Source organism: Mixophyes fleayi, chromosome 4 (assembly GCF_038048845.1).
Source record: "Mixophyes fleayi isolate aMixFle1 chromosome 4, aMixFle1.hap1, whole genome shotgun sequence".
NCBI lineage: Eukaryota > Metazoa > Chordata > Amphibia > Anura > Limnodynastidae > Mixophyes > Mixophyes fleayi.
Window position 1 is genome coordinate 336,864,829 of NC_134405.1, and position 17,748 is coordinate 336,882,576.

The following is a 17,748-nucleotide window of genomic DNA, read 5'->3' on the forward strand; positions in this document are numbered from 1 at the left end:
TGTGTATGGTGATAGCTGGTAGGTGTGGCAGTATATCTGGGACTTGTAGTTCCACATCAGCTGGACAGTCACAGGTTGCCTAAGGTTACAGCCGGCAGTGATGGAAGGACATGCTGGGACCTGTAGTTCCACAGGTTGCCTAAGGTTACAGCCGGCAAGACATGCTGGGACCTGTAGTTCCACAGGTTGCCTAAGGTTATAGCAGGAAGTGATGGCAGGACATGCTGGAACCTGTAGTTCCACAGGTTGCCTAATGTTATAGCAGGAAGTGATGGCAGGACATGCTGGAACCTGTAGTTCCACAGGTTGCCTAATGTTATAGCAGGAAGTGATGGCAGGACATGCTGGGACCTGTAGTTCCACAGGTTGCCTAAGGTTATAGCAGGAAGTGATGGCAGGACATGCTGGGACCTTTAGTTCCACAGGTTGCCTAAGGTTACATGCTGAGACCTGTAGTTCCACAGGTGGCCTAAGATTACAGCCGGCAGTAATGACATGCTGGGACCTGTAGTTCCCCAGGTTGCCTAAGGTTACATGCTGAGACCTGTAGTTCCACAGGTGGCCTAAGGTTACAGCCGGCAGTGATGACATGCTGGGACCTGTAGTTCCCCAGGTTGCCTAAGGTTACATGCCGGGACCTGTAGTCGCACAGCAGCTGGACAGCCTCAGGTAGCGGAATCCTGAGTGACACATGGAGCCCGCACTGAGGATGCGCGGAGGGGGCGGCTGCGGCTGCTGGATATTTGCAGCTGGGCAGAGACTCGTCATAGAGAGAGAGAGGGAGCGTCAGACGCAGCTGGACGGGAGGTAGGACCGCGGCCGAGACGGTGCAGAGAGAGAGAGAGAGAGAGAGAGAGAGAGAGAGAGACTGCACAGAGGGACTGCAGAGAGAGAGAGAGAGAGAGAGAGAGAGGGCAGAGAGAGAAGAGACAGGGCAGAGACTGCACACAGTGAGACTGCAGAGAGAGGGAGAGGGATAGACTGCAGAGAGAGAAGAGACAGGACCGAGACAGGGCAGAGGCAGCCGGTCCACAGAGAGCTAGCAGAATATACAGAGAGACAGCTACAGCGTCACACGGGGCTGCCTATAATAGCGAGACAGCTGATATAAAGAGACTGCTCGGTAGAGGTAGGAGACAGCTGATATGGGGGCAGATATAATGCTATACAGACAGACAGGCACAGTACCAGAATGTGACAGTTACTAAGAGACAGATTCAGTATCAGAGTAGAACAGTTGATACAGGAGGGACAGAATATATAAAGAGACAGCTGTAGTGTCAGGGGCACAACTGCTACAGAGTGACAGGTACTGTGACATTTAAAGGAAAAAAAATTGCAGGTGGCCCAGATGCCCCCCTGCCCCCCAGACCAGCCTGCCCCCCAGATGCCCCCCTGCCCCCCAGACCAGCCTGCCCCCCAGATGCCCCCCTGCCCCCCAGACCAGCCTGCCCCCCAGATGCCCCCCTGCCCCCCAGACCAGCGTGCCCCCAGATGCCCCCTGCCCCCCAGACCAGCCTGCCCCCAAGACCAGCCTGCCCCCCAGATGCCCCCCTGCCCCCCAGACCAGCCCGCCCCCCCAGATACCCCCCTGCCCACCAGATGCCCCCCAGACCAGCCTGCCCCCCCAGATGCCCCCCTGCCCCCCAGATGAACCCCCTGCCCCCCAGACCAGCCTGCCCCCCAGATGCCCCTATGCCCCCCAGACCAGCCCGCCCCTGAGTATAGATCGGTTTGGGTCTGTTGAGAAAAAAGAGACAGCTAGAATATCATATAGGGACTGCTGACACAGAGGGAGGGAGAGTAGACCTTCTATTACTGAGGCAACTACTATGAAGAGACAGGCATGGTGCAAGAGTGTGACTGCTGCTATAGAGAGACAGCCTCAGTATCAGCGAGCAGCAGTAAACAGACAGATGTTATATGCTATTAGAAAGGGACTGCTGGTATAAAGAGACAAATAGATATCTGGAGAGCAGAGGTATTTCAGAGAGGGTCAATTATATGGTAAATCTATAGAGGTGGACTGCAAAATAAAGAGACTGCTCCAGAAAAGTCAGGAAGGATGCAGACTTAGGACCTACGCGCACACACACACACACACACACACACACACACACACACATATATATATATATATATATATATATATATATATATATATATATTTATTTATATACACACATATATAATCGTATACTATGCTGCAATATTACTGTGGCGCTATTATGTACAGTTATTTAATGATATATAGAGACTCCTGTTAGTGACAGTGACTGTTGTCCATGTAATAATGTTATAACTATAATAATAATAATGTAACAAGAGCCTGGGTTGCTGTCACGTTACAGACACAGCTGGGATGCAGGTGACGGGCGCTGACGGAATGGACGTGAACAAGATAGAAGACATGATCTCGCCCAGGATTAGATGGTTGGCGTTATTCATCACAGCGGAGCAGTAAACACTCTGATGGTGGATGAAGGACACGATGTGATCGCCCATCTATACCTATGAGATTATGAGAAGTCTCGTCCACATCCTCTTCAGAGAGATCCCCAAAGGCGCCTCCTACCACGGGGGACAGGATGTATTTAGGGAGAGACCAAGCAACAAGGGTAATGGCGGAACATTGAGCAACCACCAACCGGCGCCTTGTGATGGCGCCAATCAGAAAAGACACAAGAGTCTCCGGATGTTACCCAAGGACCTGGGCAATGGAGATAGACAAAGCGTCGCCAACACCATCCACAGAGACCATCCAAATGGTGGGTTACAGATCACCCACAAGGAGGCGCCTAACAACGGACTAGGGAAGGGCCACCCTATGGGTCAGTCTCCAAACGACAATCACAAAGTGGGGGACCGGAGACTGAGAAATTCCCCCATTTCCATGGTGGGCCCCCTCGGGGCCTGGGCATTGGCTCTACCAGCGCTTGTTGCCGGTCTCTGTTTCGGAAGGTCTTTGCTGGGGGAGTTTGTCCACGATGACATTTGGGCTATCCTGAATAATCCAGACAGCCGCGGGGAGACCAACCTGAGCAGCGTCTTTAAGAATGACTTCTGGGGCAAAGCCATGAATGACAACACAAGTCACAAGTCCTACCGGCCGCTGTGTGTACTGAGCTTCAGGTACTGTGGTATACTCAGGGGAGGGTAGCAATATTACATGATTAGACTACATGATGATTAAATCAATAGTAATGAGGGAAAATAACTGAAACTCAGCCCAGAAGCATCATGAACAGTACAAGTTTCATGGCCCATTGCATAAGAAACAATGGATCAATATATCTACTCTGGGTAGATCCTGAAAACCTGGCCTGCTAATGGGGCGTAGAGGAACCAGTGGCTACAAGCCTACTGCCTCAGAGATGACACTAGTTCCTTTGGGAATTGTTAGGCTAAATATTTGTACAGCCCCTGAAATGTCTGGTACACGTCAGTAAGAATTGTCTATACAGACTGACCATGAAAGGTCCAGATATCTCTATATTTGTTCCCTGAGTATAATATACAAAACTATATAAAGGTGCGGGATAAGTTATCCAGATATATTGGGAAATGTTGTTTTCCCCCAGTCGTTTGGAGCACTAGGTTTAAAATGTACTAAAACCCAGTTAAAAATTATTTGTAACAATGCTCCTCACAGTGACACTTGTTAATTATGTTTGTAAGTATGACATTATCTTGTATAGCAGCGCTTAGCATAGTGTCTGTAGATGGAGACACTCAATTATCAATGTCTGTGTGTATAACATTACTCTGAATTACCTAGTGTAGCAGCACTCCTCAAAGTGACTGTAGGAGTAGATGCTTAGCAATCATGTTTGTCTCTGATCATTAACTGGTATAGCAGTGCTCCTCACAGTGACTGTAGTAGGAGGCACTTGGTGATCATGTCTGTGCTCATAACATTACCCTTAATTCCCGTGCGTAGCAGCCCTCCTCACAGTGACTGAGAGAAAACACTTCATAATCATATCTGTGGGTATGACAGTGTCCTTGTTATGTTGTGTAGCAGCCCTCCTCACAGTGACTATAAGATATGACATTGTCCTTGTCATGTTGTGTAGCAGCCCTCCTTACAGTGATTGTAGAAGGAAACACTGTTAGAACATGTCCTTGTTTATGACATTTTCTTTAATACCTGATGTAGCAGCGCTTCTCGCAGTGATTGTAAGAGGAGCTTGGTGTTCATGACTGTGTGTGACATTCCTCCTTGTCAGTTTTACTAGCGGTGCTCTATACAGTGACCTTAGCTGGAGACACTCAGTGATTATTTCTTTGTGTATGACATTCCTCCTTGTTGTTTTGACTAGCGGTGCTCTACGCAGTGACTGGGTTATTGGATGACACTTATTGCAGTTCTACAGACTCTGCCCAGAGTGACCCCTGAGCTGTTTGTACACCCGGGGGATCGGACCCGTTTCTCACGCACAGCCCAGGAATGAATATAACACAAACACTTTAATATACATTCCAGACCCTCCTGAGGCCTCCAGACACATATCACAGATACACAATCCCAACACCCATAACTCTGCCTCTGCTGTGTAGACGCCGGTGTATGTACATACAGACATCTATATACTGATTCATTAGATATATGGGCTCACCCATCTATTTATCACAGTTGGCGACCGACTTAAATTTACTGACGGCCAGTAAAATTGCCAGATTTATTAATGTCAGTAAGAAAAAAACAGGGATCATTTAAACATATGACTGCCTCCAACGTTAGTACATTTCACGTACTATTATTTTGGGTCTGAATAGGGTCGTGTGGCCCCAATTGTCAGTCCATTGACCCCTTAATTTCACTTTTTGATACACGATAGAATTATATAAATAACGTGTCAGTAACATTTTATAAAATTGCCAGTAAAAAATATTTTCCAGGTTTGGAGACGGTGCTATATATTGATTCATGAAAAAGCAGATTGCTGACTTATGGGCAACAATAACCATGATTTGGTTGCCCTTTTAAAAAAAAACAACAATATATGACCCCTGTAAGATGGTTAATTGCTAAAGTTTATATGATAGAAAATATTGTTTATTAACTAAACCTTCTTCAAAAATAGTTATTTTGTTTGCTTTAAAATACACTGTATATCCAATGCTTAAAAAGACCCGTAATTCAGAATAAAATCCGTGCTAAGTGTCCAAATAACCAGGAGAGAGAATCCGCTTTATATCCATGTTAGTTTCCCGTCAGTTACAACCCCTGATACAAATGTAACTGAGTCCTTGTACCTCCATTGTCTGCTGTTCAGACCTTGTAAGAAGAAAGAGCAGAATAGTTTGTTTATACTACAACATCTGAAACTACTTTACTTCAGTTCTATCCATGGTAAAAATGTGCGGTTTGTTTATAGAAGTCTTGGACCTATGAAACACTTCTATCCCCACTGCTCACATTTCTGGAATATCTTCCTGGTTAACTCCCAAAGCTCCATCTGCCAAAGCTGTAATTCTGCATCATTGTACAAATAGAACAATTGTATATAGATATAAAATATAAAATATATAAAATACATGTATAGAAGGATTCAGTTACAGCTGTGATTACAATGTATTGTGTGCAACAGTGATTTAATGCAGAGGGGACATAAATAGAGGGATTTCTGGGACAACGCTTGTCGCTGGCTACACTATGACAACAGACAACGGGTAGTCGGCTCATCCTACTTCCTTTAAGACCTAGGGATCTATTTAACAGCCTTAAGTTATCTGAGAAAATTTGTATCTCGATAGAAATTTATCTGCCATCGTCTTTATCTGCGCTAAAGACGATTTATCGCAGATAGATCGTCTTTAGCTCAGTTTAGCGATAAAGTTTTGAGTGATCGTCAACTTCCCGGCAATACCAGCTGGGAGCGGTAAGAGGGGTCTTAACAATTCACCGGCCGTCTTCTGACCGCCTGTGTGTGCCCGAGCCGGCTCGCACATGGACACTGGTACTGGAATCCTGGACTTGGACTCCCAGTTGCAGACTGGTTAAAAATATATTTATATATATATATATAAGAAATAATTTTAAACAAATTGAATACAATGTTTAAAAACTATAAAATTAAATTTTATTGAATACGACCTTTTTAAATATTTAAAGAAAGAAAGAAAAACAGGGGGAATCCCTAAATCTAGGGCTTTTCTCCCTATAATAAATAGACCCCTTAGTAAAAGTATATCAAATTTCCCTCCCTGGGATATCACCTGCATTCGGATATTAATCTGAAATCTGTGGTCTCCCATACTTATTTACTGTCTGAAATGTGATGGGTTGGCTGCATAATTAAATAAAATGAAGAATCTAAGGGAGGGGATTCATTTCAGAGAATTCTAAGACTCCGCAGCAATCATCTGGTTGGAATCTCAACTAATTTTTCCTTGCACATCATCGAAGTAAAAATGCATTAATCCCAACTGCCCCGAACTTAGGACTCTGTCAAGCCCAGGGACATGTTTGTCCCGTGAGTGGTAATGTTGGGGGAAGGGAGATCGCTGAATGACAGCCGAGTGCTTTTACCTCTATATGGTGCAAGGAAAAATGAGCAGAGATTGCTGTCAAATCTCTGCCGCGAGGTGTCTGGCGGACGTTCCGGAGCCACCACGCGGTTAGTTGAATCACCACTTAAGGGTTAAATTAACTAGAACTTCTTCAAAGGAATAGGGAATATGTAGCCCATAGTAGCCAATCAGATTCTATCTATCATGTTCTAGAACATGAGAGCTAGAATCTGATTGGTTGCTTTGGTCCACTTTTCTGATTGGTTGCTTTGGTCCACTTTTCCTTTTTAAAGGTTTTAGTTAATCTACCCCTCAGAGTGGGCAGGCCTTACAATTTAAAATGACGCTGAGCATCGCCGAGGGCGACAGGGCAATTCTGCGAGAGAAAGTGGTGTAAGGAAGTTAAAGGAGACAAAGGGCTCTAAAGCGACTACTTCATATTTTAGATTTATTTTGATTGACATGTGCTCAAGCCCCTCGAATCTATAAAATGCTGCGTTGCTTATTACGTGTTTTCTGGCGTCAGCTGACTTTCATTTGCGTCTCTCCCACAGAATCAATGTTTATTTGGGGGGTCTGGACCCCTTCTATTTCCACGCAGTGAACGTGGTCTTCCACTGTACGGTGAGCTCTCTGCTGTGTTATATCTGCAGTACAGCCGTGTTTGAGGATAGATGGCTCTCCCTGGCCTCCGCCCTGCTCTTCGCTGTACACCCCGTTCACACAGAGGCTGTAAGTAACTCGATATTTGTTATGAATGTGGAATTGGCGTCTTGACTGTGTCATTGTTTTTCAATAGTTTTAAAATAATATCTTTAAGGATCAGTTTACTTTGCTTTGATACTGCCGGTGATAACTCCCCCGGTTTCGCCAGCAAAAGCTTCCTGGTGCCTTCGCATGAGCAAGTCTGTATAACAAGTACCGCGGTGGTACCTCCCAGGATAGCGATAACAGATTATAACCCCCCCAAAAAAATCTTTATTCTTTGAATAAAGCTTTTTATTTTTTTTATAAATTTATTTGTGGACGTTCCGGGGACAGAAAAGTGGAAGTGTTGCCCATAACAACCAATCAGATTCTATCTACTATGTTCTAGCATGCACTAGATAAATGATAGCTAGAATCTGATTGGTCACTATGGGCAACATCTCCACTTTTGCTTTTAGGGTGCTTGAGTAAATCTACCTCTGTGTGTTCAACAAAGGGATCACCGATCCCTATTAAAAGTTGGGTTATGTGTGGAACGCGGATGGCCATGTGTGGCCACCTCATTTTTAAATTTGTACCGCCGTTTTATTGATCAGGGGAAGCGGTGAAGTGAATTTGTGTGGTTTTTTCTTACTTGAAACAAGAGTATTCAGTATAACGTTCAGTAGTATGTCAAAGAGCACTTCAGTGCCTTATAATACTCATATTATTTACAGTAACGAGTACATTATATGCATATTTCACTAATATCTTCTACACACAACGTTTTGTTTATTTGCGCAGGTTGCCGGCATTGTAGGAAGAGCGGACGTCCTGTCTTGTTTGCTGTTTCTCCTCACCTTCCTCTTCTATATAAGGTTTGTCATCAGACGAGGGGGGGGGGGAGTACAACATGTCACAGTTACAATCATCACATCATGATCTGTCTATCGGGGGGAGGGGGGCACCATAAGTCAAGTGCTGCGATTAATGAGTTTTCACTGCTCTCAGCAGTTCCTAGCATTAGATGAGGTAGGGAAAGGTCTGCAAGATGAATGTTATTATTCACTAAATGTTTAATTCATGACTAACAATATTTTGACATTTCATTTGTTTAGGATTGTGGTGTAAACATTTCCTTCTTTGTGTATTAAGCTTTGTCCTTGTTGCCTGTTCCAGGAGCGTGGAGACAAGACCACCGGTGGATCGCTTCCCCGGCACCACCTCTCCGTTCCTGCTGCTGCTGAGCCTGGTGCTGGGTACTTGTGCCATGCTGGTGAAGGAGACGGGCATCACGGTGTTTGGGGTTTGCTTGGTGTACGACTTACAGATCCTGTGTCGGAGGAGATTTAAAAGGTTGGTTGAGGCAGTGATTTCCCGTCATTTCAGAAGAGGTCGGGGACAGATTTTCAGACATTTTTGGGGTTGTATATAACTTGGAATTACAACATAAACTAGTACCTGGTTAAGTTTAACAACTGTCTGCGAGTAGTCATTTATAGACATGTTAATCTACAGGTTCCCAACCCAAAATCCGTACTACGTCCTGCTTTGCGCTGTCACTGTTTTGATGTATTTAAAAGTTTTTTTGTTTTTTTATTACAATGAACGTACGTAACCTTCAAGAATCAGGTCTGTTAGTTGTAACTGTTCAAGATTATTGATTTCTGGTGCGCAGATGTGCACAAATATCTATCTAAGGCTGGGTACACACTGTAGAGTTTTCCGACCAATCTGTTCTCTACAACGATTGTACCTACGACTGAAGGTCCAACCGGTGGGGTGATTCCTACACACACACTGACACGATTTACCTGCAGATCTGTGCTCTTCATCTGGACCTATAGTTGTTTAGCGAATGACCACGCAATAGTCATTTATTCATTCCTGTCACACTGATTAATCACTTTGTTATAATTATCCACATGTCAAAGCGAATTTCGTTAGCTTCTGTGACTCTGAAACGAAATATTCAGTCTCAGATCAAACGAACAAATTATTCCATCTACAGCACTCTCTCCATTTAGTCACCGGGACATATTTATTTCCGGCATTGGCTGAAAAGACCGTGGGGGTATATTTGCTAAGCTGTGGGTTTGAAAAGGGGGAGATGTTGCCTATAGCAACCAATCAGATTCTAGTTATCATATATTTAGTATATTCTACAAAATGACAGCTAGAATCTGATTGGTTGCTACAGGCAACATCTCCACTTTTTCAAACCCGCATTTTAGTAAATATACCCCCTGACTCTGTAACCTCTATGGAGATTGTGATCGGGTGTGCGTACACACTGCATGATCGAAACTATTGATTGGAATCAAATCAAATGACAATCGGCACTTTGGAACGATTATCGTAAGAATAAGACATCGTAAGAATACACACTAACATGATATGTGGCCGAGCAGTCGTTTATCGGGGTGATTGGCTGGATAATTGCCTGTATACTTCCAGTGTGTACCTAGGTTAAGTGTACAGACTTCTGAGCGGGCATCAAAATCCTTTCTGTTCACCCGCTGGGAAAGCTCTATGACCCTACACAAACAAAGGGCATGTTGTATATACAGTTAACTGTCCTTTTGCTAATTTTAATGTTAAATGCAATGCCACACATTTGCTTATATGGTTATACGCTGTGCAAGGTGCAGAAAACATATGTAGTCTAATCCCCGCCTCCAAGACAGCAAAGGATGCTGGGTAACCAGGTTTTTTGCGACGGCTCCAATCCGAACACCAGACAGACAAAATCCGCACACCAAAAATAATGCAGTGAGAAAAAGTAATCAGTGTTCCAGGACATCCCGCCACCCCTTTCTCAAGACCCCTAGGTGAGGGGGGCTGTGTCACTATGATATGTTAACCATAGAATATTTTTTTCACTGTATAATTTGGGTGGGCAGATTTTTTTCTTCAGTTTTGTTCCGCACAGCACGTTCCAACTGCTCATTTCCCACCCAAATTCCTTGCACGCCCACAAACTGCTATTTTTGTGTTAAAATCCAGGTAGAATCACACCCTAGACACACACAAACCCAAATACCCAGGGGGTAGATTCTCAAAAACCTCTGCAAAGGAAAAGTAGAGGTGTTGCCCATAGCAACCAATCAGATTCTAGCTATCATTTATCAAGTACAGTCTAGACAATGATAGCTAGAATCTGATTGGTTGCTACGGTGCAACACCTCCACTTTTACTTTTTTAGAGGTTTTAGTGAATCTACCTGTGTGTGTGTGTGTGTGTGTGTGTGTGTGTGTGTGAGACTGTGCAGCACAATTGTTTAGTGTAGATTGTGCATACAGATGACGTGCGTGGTTATATAACAGTTGTAGTGGACTGTGTAATCTATCACAGGAAGGAATGATTAGGTCACAGAAGTTTAAATAAACTTTACATTAGAGTAACATGTGACAGAGCCTCTCAGTACCTATGTCTGACAGTGCGCTCTGCACCTTCATCCCATTATGACCCCTCCCTTTCTCTAACCTTTAGGTCCTCGCCTTCCGACCACCCTATGAATATTTGGGAGGTGGCCGGTCCCTTCCTGAAGAGAGCCGCTCTGGTTTCCTGCTATGTAAGTGGAATGTGGAATATTGGTTTTCAGTTCAGCCAGCAGAGAGGCTGCACCGTCCACGGAGCCAAGTTACAGGCTGTGTCCTGGGGGGGAGACACTTAGCACACAGCCAGCATGGTCTGTTCTCACATATAATGAGAAATAATGTCCTGTCCGAGCCAGGCTCAGCGTTTTATTGCTCTTTTACAGCAAATAAAGAGTTCCATGTTCAAATTAAAAAAAGGAGAGTATTTAACACGTCGACTGCCAAAATCGACATATAAACAATTCACGCGTCTTTGCAGCATGTTAAAATATGTCTGTTTTGAACTAAATGGAGATTTACAATGTAATATAGCTGCTTAATTGAATTATGCAGTAATGCTTCAGAGCTATTTTATTTGTTAATCAGTAGATATAGAGACAGGAAATCTGCAGTTCATGCAGGAAAAACATCCCCCCTCCCAAGTCCAGTTATCTATATTCCAATTTATGTAACATATTCAATTTGAATAATCTGAATGTTTTAAAGGACAATTTCATGCAAAACTAGAAATTTCGGAAGTAGCACCCGGTCCTAAATGATTACTTGGAGTCTGGCGTTCAGGCTCAGCGCATTTAGCGCATTTAAGCGCATTTAACACACCACCAGCCGGAGCGCGCTGAAGAAAGTGGCGCAGAGTCAGGTGCGCGTGTGAGACATCGGGGAACCCCTCGGATAGCCTGAATGCCAGACCCCAGGGTTGTAATATTTTGGGACTGGGTTTTACTTAGTACATTTCACCTATAACTGAATTTCCAGCTTTGTGTGGAGTTGTCCTTTAAATGTATAATTGTGAAGCTTATTAGAAGTTGTTTTATGTCAGGAAACTTCTATTTTGGGTCTAGTGGTCCTTTAATCTGACCACTGAGCCATCCAGTTCTCAGTGCTGACTGTTTGTATTTGTGACCCCCTCTCACTAGAACGCAGGGCACTAACATTCTGACCTTCCTGGGTATAGGGAGCGTTACTAACAGTAAGCAGATGACAAATACCGCTCCGCCCTTAGCTATAACTGCTCACGGTAAATATGTGACTTTGCCGGTCAGTGATCTTACTCAGGGAAGTTCGGGGTTCCTATGGCAGCATAGGCAAACCGAGGGGGGGGGGGGGTTTCCTAGTGCCTGGAAACCCCCCTCCAAGCCTGGGACACTGTATAATTGAGGTGGCTGGACCCTGCCCCTGCTTCACACGGCTCTGCTTGAAAAGGGAGAGCTGCGTGCACCTAACAGTAGTGCATGCAGCATTGCCCATGTATATTATGGGGATAGGAAGAGTTGGAGATCAGCCAAGCACTGTCTAAAATTATAGCTACGCCCCCATGCATGCTGGTCGCGCCCACTGGCGGCGTGGTGTGGAAACCCCACTCTACAAATCCTACGTTTGCCCCTGGGCAGCGCTCCCCAGTAACACTAGATGTTGGAATCTTACTCATTCTGAACTCCTGCAGCAGAACTGACCAGTGACCCCATCACACGACGCTCCCGATTTCTAACCCCAAGGTGTTCCTTGCCCGGTCCTATATAGAGGGAAGAAACCACACAGTCCTGAGCATCCGTAGTATAGAAGAGTCACAGCGGGCCCCCAGAGCCTCTGGGGCCCTATATGACAGTGTTACCTGTAAAACCTGCACAACTCTATTTGTGAATAAGTTTCCAGGGATTAAGCTGCACCCTTTATTTACTGTATCCACTCTCAGCGGGTGGTATTGTCCTCACGATGTCTGTATGTCACAGTGATAAATGAGTCTGTTACACCCAGTCTCTGCTCCGCAGCTGTCTCAGGCTCTGGGATCTATGAATAGACTTTTTGTGTCTGGTGCAGGTGACGGCCGTCTTATGTTTCCGTGTCCATATCATGGGAGGATCGATGCCATTGTTCTCAGAACAGGACAACCCGGCCTCCTTCTCACCTTACCTCCTCACCAGGTACGTGGCCGGGGACCAGCGCTGTGTCTCTTTGTGGTAGGAGAAGAGCCGTCAGGTCTGAACACTGTAGGAATGCTGCGTGTAACTAGGTCACATGGGAAGCGCCTCTGGGTGAAGCTCGTCCGCATTGGGTCCTTCTGATGACTCCAGCACATTACACTGATAGGCCGTGGTTAGTGCACATCAGGGGCCTCCAACAATACATAGATGGTGCGACTCCCAGCAGTCAGAGTACTCTTGTTTTAGGAGCAGGACACGGTTGTCTCCTGTACGTTACATAATTCTAGAACAGACTTGGATTAGAAGAGGTTAATTATGCAGATAATAGTTTCTTATGTAACAACCTCTTAGATGTAAATTATGATATAAAAGTAATATAATAATATGCAGCTTATTACAGCAGAGGAAAATAAAACACCAACGCTCGGTATGTAACACAGCGGGAGAAAGTAGAAAAACTGAGTCAGCTTCTGCTGCAGCAAAGGGACACCCTATCTACATACACCCAGAACACTGAACACGCATGTGCACAGAACATTGAACATGCATGCACACATACACACAGAACACTGAACACACATGCGCACAGAACATTGAACATGCATGTGCACATACACACAGAACACTGAACACACATGCGCACAGAACATTGAACATGCATGTGCACATACACCCAGAACACTGAACACACGTGCACAGAACGTTGAACACATATGTGCTCATACACCCAGAATACTGAACACACATGTGCACAGAACATTGAACATGTATGTGCACATACACACAGAACACTGAACACGCATGTGCAAAGAACATTGAACACATGTGCACATACACCCATAAGACTGATCACACATGTGCACAGAACATTGAACATGTATGCGCACATACACCCAGAACACTGAACACACATGCACATACACCCAGAACTCTGAACTCACATGCACATACACCCAGAACACTGAACATGTATGTGCACATACACACAGAACACTGAACAAGCATGCCCAGAACACTGAACACACATGCACATACACACAGAACACTGAACACACATGCACATACACCCAGAACACTAAACACACAGGAGCACAAAACATTGAACATGCATGAGTACATATGCCTGGAACACTGACCACACATGTGCACAGAACACTGAACATGCATGTACACATATACCTAGATTTTCTATGTGTATACAGAGTATATGGGGGGGTGAGGGGCTCATGTGACACTGTAACATCAGATCACTGATAGATTCTGCTCTGTCTGCTGCAGGTTCCTGACGTTCTCCTACCTCCTGGCATACAACGCCCGGCTGCTGCTCGCCCCGATCACCCTCTGCTACGACTGGCAGGTGGGCAGTATACCCCTGATCCATTCCATCTGGGACAGCCGGAATCTGCAGACTCTCCTCCTACTGGCTGCGCTACTATCTCTGGGGCTGCACTGCCTGGCTGCCCGCAAGGTATGAAGTACACAGAGTGTAATAATGAGGTAATAATGACTCAATCTGTGGAGAAAGATTTAAGGAAGTTATGAAAATAAAACACTTGATGCAAACACACTCTCAGTTACACTTCCCTGCAGATCTGTCCACCCTGTGGCTCTCCAGGTGCTGCAGAACTACAAGTCCCAGCATGCTCTGCTAGCAGATAGTCAGCTGATAGCTGGCAGGGTATGCTGGGACTTGTAGTTTCACAACATCGGGAGAGCCACAGGTTGGCCAGGCCTGAACTAGAGATACACAAAGGTTCCAGACCCTGTATTCTCCCCCACCTGCCGGGGGCGCTGTCCCGGAGACCCTGACATAAGTAACAGAAGAGATCTAATTGTCAATTTAATGTCCTGTTCATGTGTGAGACCTATCTGAGACCTAGAGGTTCTCTTAAAGTGCACCTGTCACCTACACACGGTGGAGGCAGCCATTTTGTCGTCTGAACCAATATTCTGCCTTTCAATTCACTAGGAATCAGTGACCTCACTGAGGCATGAGGCACTTCATGTGTGCAGCCATTTTGTGGACTAAGCCAGTGACATCACTAAAGGGCCAACATTCATGAAGTAGCGGCTCCTAATGGGTGTATAGGCTGCATTCTCATGAATAATGGTTCAGCCCAGAAGAAATGGCCGCCAGTACCTGTTTACTGTGGAAAATCTTGGATGTTAGGGTTAGTGGCCTTGTAAGTCATACTTACTAACTTTTAAATGTTCCCTTCTGGGAGATCCCAAAGGGGATGTGGGGTGTATGGAGAGCGAATCACATAATTTTGGCCCACCCACCACAAAACTGCGTCATTGTGGGGCCAAAATGATGCAATTCTCCGAGAAATGCGTCATGGAGGCCTCCATCTTGCTCGCTTCACTCGGAAGTGGGCAGGATGCGGGAGAATTCCCTGCTCTCCCGGGAGTACAGGAGACCTACCCGGAATTCAGGAATCTCCAGGAAATTCCGGGCAAGTATACTTTAAATCTGACCTATTTTTGGATGAGCGTCCTTTGACCCTTTCCCATCGTAGATGAGTTGTAACTCTGCACCAGCTGAAGGACACCGGATCACCACACCCCATTCAACAAGGCGCCAGCGGATTTGGAGCCAGTGGATAATCCCAATGGACGCAAATAAATTGTAAACTTTTCTTTTCTCCCTCAGCTTAGTGGGAGGAAAACTGCTTCATATCTGGTTGTTATCAGCGCTGCAGGAAGCAGATCTCATCATCCCAATAAGTGCCTGGAAAGTTCTTTTTTTTTTCTGAAGAAATTTGTATAGAATTCATTTGACTGCTTCTCACAAAGCCGCTGCTGTTTGTTTTAATTGGTCATTAGCCGTGAACCCGGGTGACCGGTGTGATAACGATCTTGTTATGTTTGCTCAATGCACTTCCCCTGTAAATCAACTGGTGTTCTAACAAGAATGAGTTTGGTGTTTTAAATAAGGCATTAGATGAGTCTGCAAATGATTGTTTCCAGAGTGTTCTTAGGCTGGTTACACACTACAGGTTTATCACCCAATTATCGGGCCAATCACACAATCATCATCATCATCACCATTTATTTATATAGCGCCGCTAATTCAGCAGCGCTGTACAGAGAACTCACTCACATCAGTCCCTGCCCCATTGAAGCTTACAGTCTAAATTCACAGACACACAGACTAGGGTCAATTTGTTACCAGCCAATTAACCTACCAGTATGTTTTTGGAGTGTGGGAGGAAACCGGAGCACCCGGAGGAAACCCACGCAAACACGGGGAGAACATACAAACTCCTCACAGATAAGGCCATGGTCGGGAATTGAACTCATGACCCCAGTGCTGTAAGGCAGAAGTGCTAACCACTGAGCCACCGTGCTGCCCCGAATGTTAGTTCCATTATAGGATTAGTGTGTACGCTCCCACAATCATGTTTTATCGGACCAAAGGACATCATATTGTTTCATTTGATTTTCTAAACGGACTAAAAAAATAAAATCTATAAACGATGGAACGATGTGGAGCAGATTCTGCAGTGTGTACGCACTCAGATCTCCATAGAGTTTACAGAGTCAGGATCTTTTCAGCCGATGGTTATGACAGATGAAGAGCACAGATCTGATGGTAAATCGTGTAAAACGTGTATAGTGTGTGCACAGGAATCGGCTGCTGATCGGGACTTTCAGTCGTTGTAAAGTCGTTTCTCATTGGGAGAAATTTTCTGTAGTGTGTACCCAGCCTCATGCCCAGTTTGGAGTGGCTGCGTGTGCCCACTGTGTCTGTACAAGAGTCCTGCACAGCAGTCACGTCCCACCAGTTGATATCTCAAGTTCACTATTAGCGGAAGGGGTCTCCCGCAGACTCTCTTATACAATGAGGTGACATAGCTGGCACAACGGGAAACTGGTCTGTTGTTGCTGCATTCGTGAGCGGAAACGACCGCCATTACCGATAATAATCTAATGGAAGTCGATATCCATTTTTGGTCAGATGATGACGGTAATAGTCTTTTGTGATCACCTTCCTAGCACACGAATGGACCCCAGCGAAACGGCTGAAACGGCTGCATTTCATCCAATTGCACCACCTGCTTCTGCTATAGACAAAGCTGTCATCTAATTCTCATTAGTTGTTTGAAACATTGACACTGAGACAAGGGGACAATTATCCCTTAAAGTGCAGGGATAATTGTTATGTTTTCTGCAAAACCTATAGAAAATACAACGGTGTAATAACAAATATGCCTTCGGATGTTTTGGCATTGAAATGACGTTTTATAATGCATCAATCGCCCGTCACTGTTCTCCAGGCCTCACACTTGGTTCCTGCTACCGTTGAGTGTGAATGAAATGTTTGGCAGATTTACAAAACTCATTAAAGTATAACACAACTCCGCGGCCCTGGAAATACCGCCATATATATATATATATATACTTATATCATTGTTTCAGAAACATTTAGGGTGGGGAGATTCAGTTCGCTCCGACGTGTCTCGCGGACATTCAGAGACACTTCTCGGCGGAAAAGAGTGCCAGGAAAAATGAGCGCTGATTTCTACCGTAGTAACGGAAAAACAACGCAGCCGCCTGGTGATTTTATTGGTATATTTCTGATTAGGCTACAGTGGCTCTATGACCATGATAGAGACAAGATTTTTTAGACATGACAGAACATCAAACGAAACCCACCCTCATATCCTATTAGACATTACAGCCCACAAATGGTTAATATTCATTTTATTCTCCCTCGATGATATCTCTATAAATAGTGTTTTGCCGACAGCCCTTCCCTAATGACATTCCATTCTATGCCTACGTTAAGAGGGAGACACACCAACCAAGCTTTCTCATAGTTCAAAAAGTACGATGGGATCTAAAATTGTATCTTTGGATAGGAGGTGGGGGGAAGGGTAATTAGAAATATTATATTCAGACCAACATGTGCAGTATTTAGTGATTTAAAGTTGGTTTAACGAGGCGGAGGTGTCGAAAGGTCGTTTTTTCGCTGTTGCCCGATGTTTAAAAGCAGCAGTTGAGATTATCAGTATCTCCGG

The 17,748-nt window shown here is 44.9% G+C and overlaps 1 protein-coding gene across 4 annotated transcripts in view; it reads left to right on the forward strand.

Annotated features, from left to right (window-relative positions):
• The first annotated feature begins 705 nt into the window (after window positions 1-705).
• The window catches only part of TMTC1 (transmembrane O-mannosyltransferase targeting cadherins 1), a 34,589-nt gene continuing 17,546 nt past the window's right edge, over window positions 706-17,748 (forward strand). Inside the window, exons 1-8 of one of the 4 annotated variants that reach the window (XM_075210540.1) lie at window positions 706-807; window positions 2,352-3,132; window positions 7,071-7,248; window positions 8,008-8,081; window positions 8,383-8,559; window positions 10,696-10,777; window positions 12,621-12,724; window positions 14,003-14,192. In XM_075210540.1, coding sequence (XP_075066641.1) covers window positions 2,522-3,132; window positions 7,071-7,248; window positions 8,008-8,081; window positions 8,383-8,559; window positions 10,696-10,777; window positions 12,621-12,724; window positions 14,003-14,192 — 1,416 coding nt within the window. In that variant the 5' untranslated portion in view covers window positions 706-807; window positions 2,352-2,521. Of the gene's footprint in view, window positions 808-931; window positions 951-970; window positions 1,310-2,351; window positions 3,133-7,070; window positions 7,249-8,007; window positions 8,082-8,382; window positions 8,560-10,695; window positions 10,778-12,620; window positions 12,725-14,002; window positions 14,193-17,748 lie in introns of those variants that run through there. The other 3 variants (XM_075210543.1, XM_075210541.1, XM_075210542.1) reach the window with 3 other exon arrangements.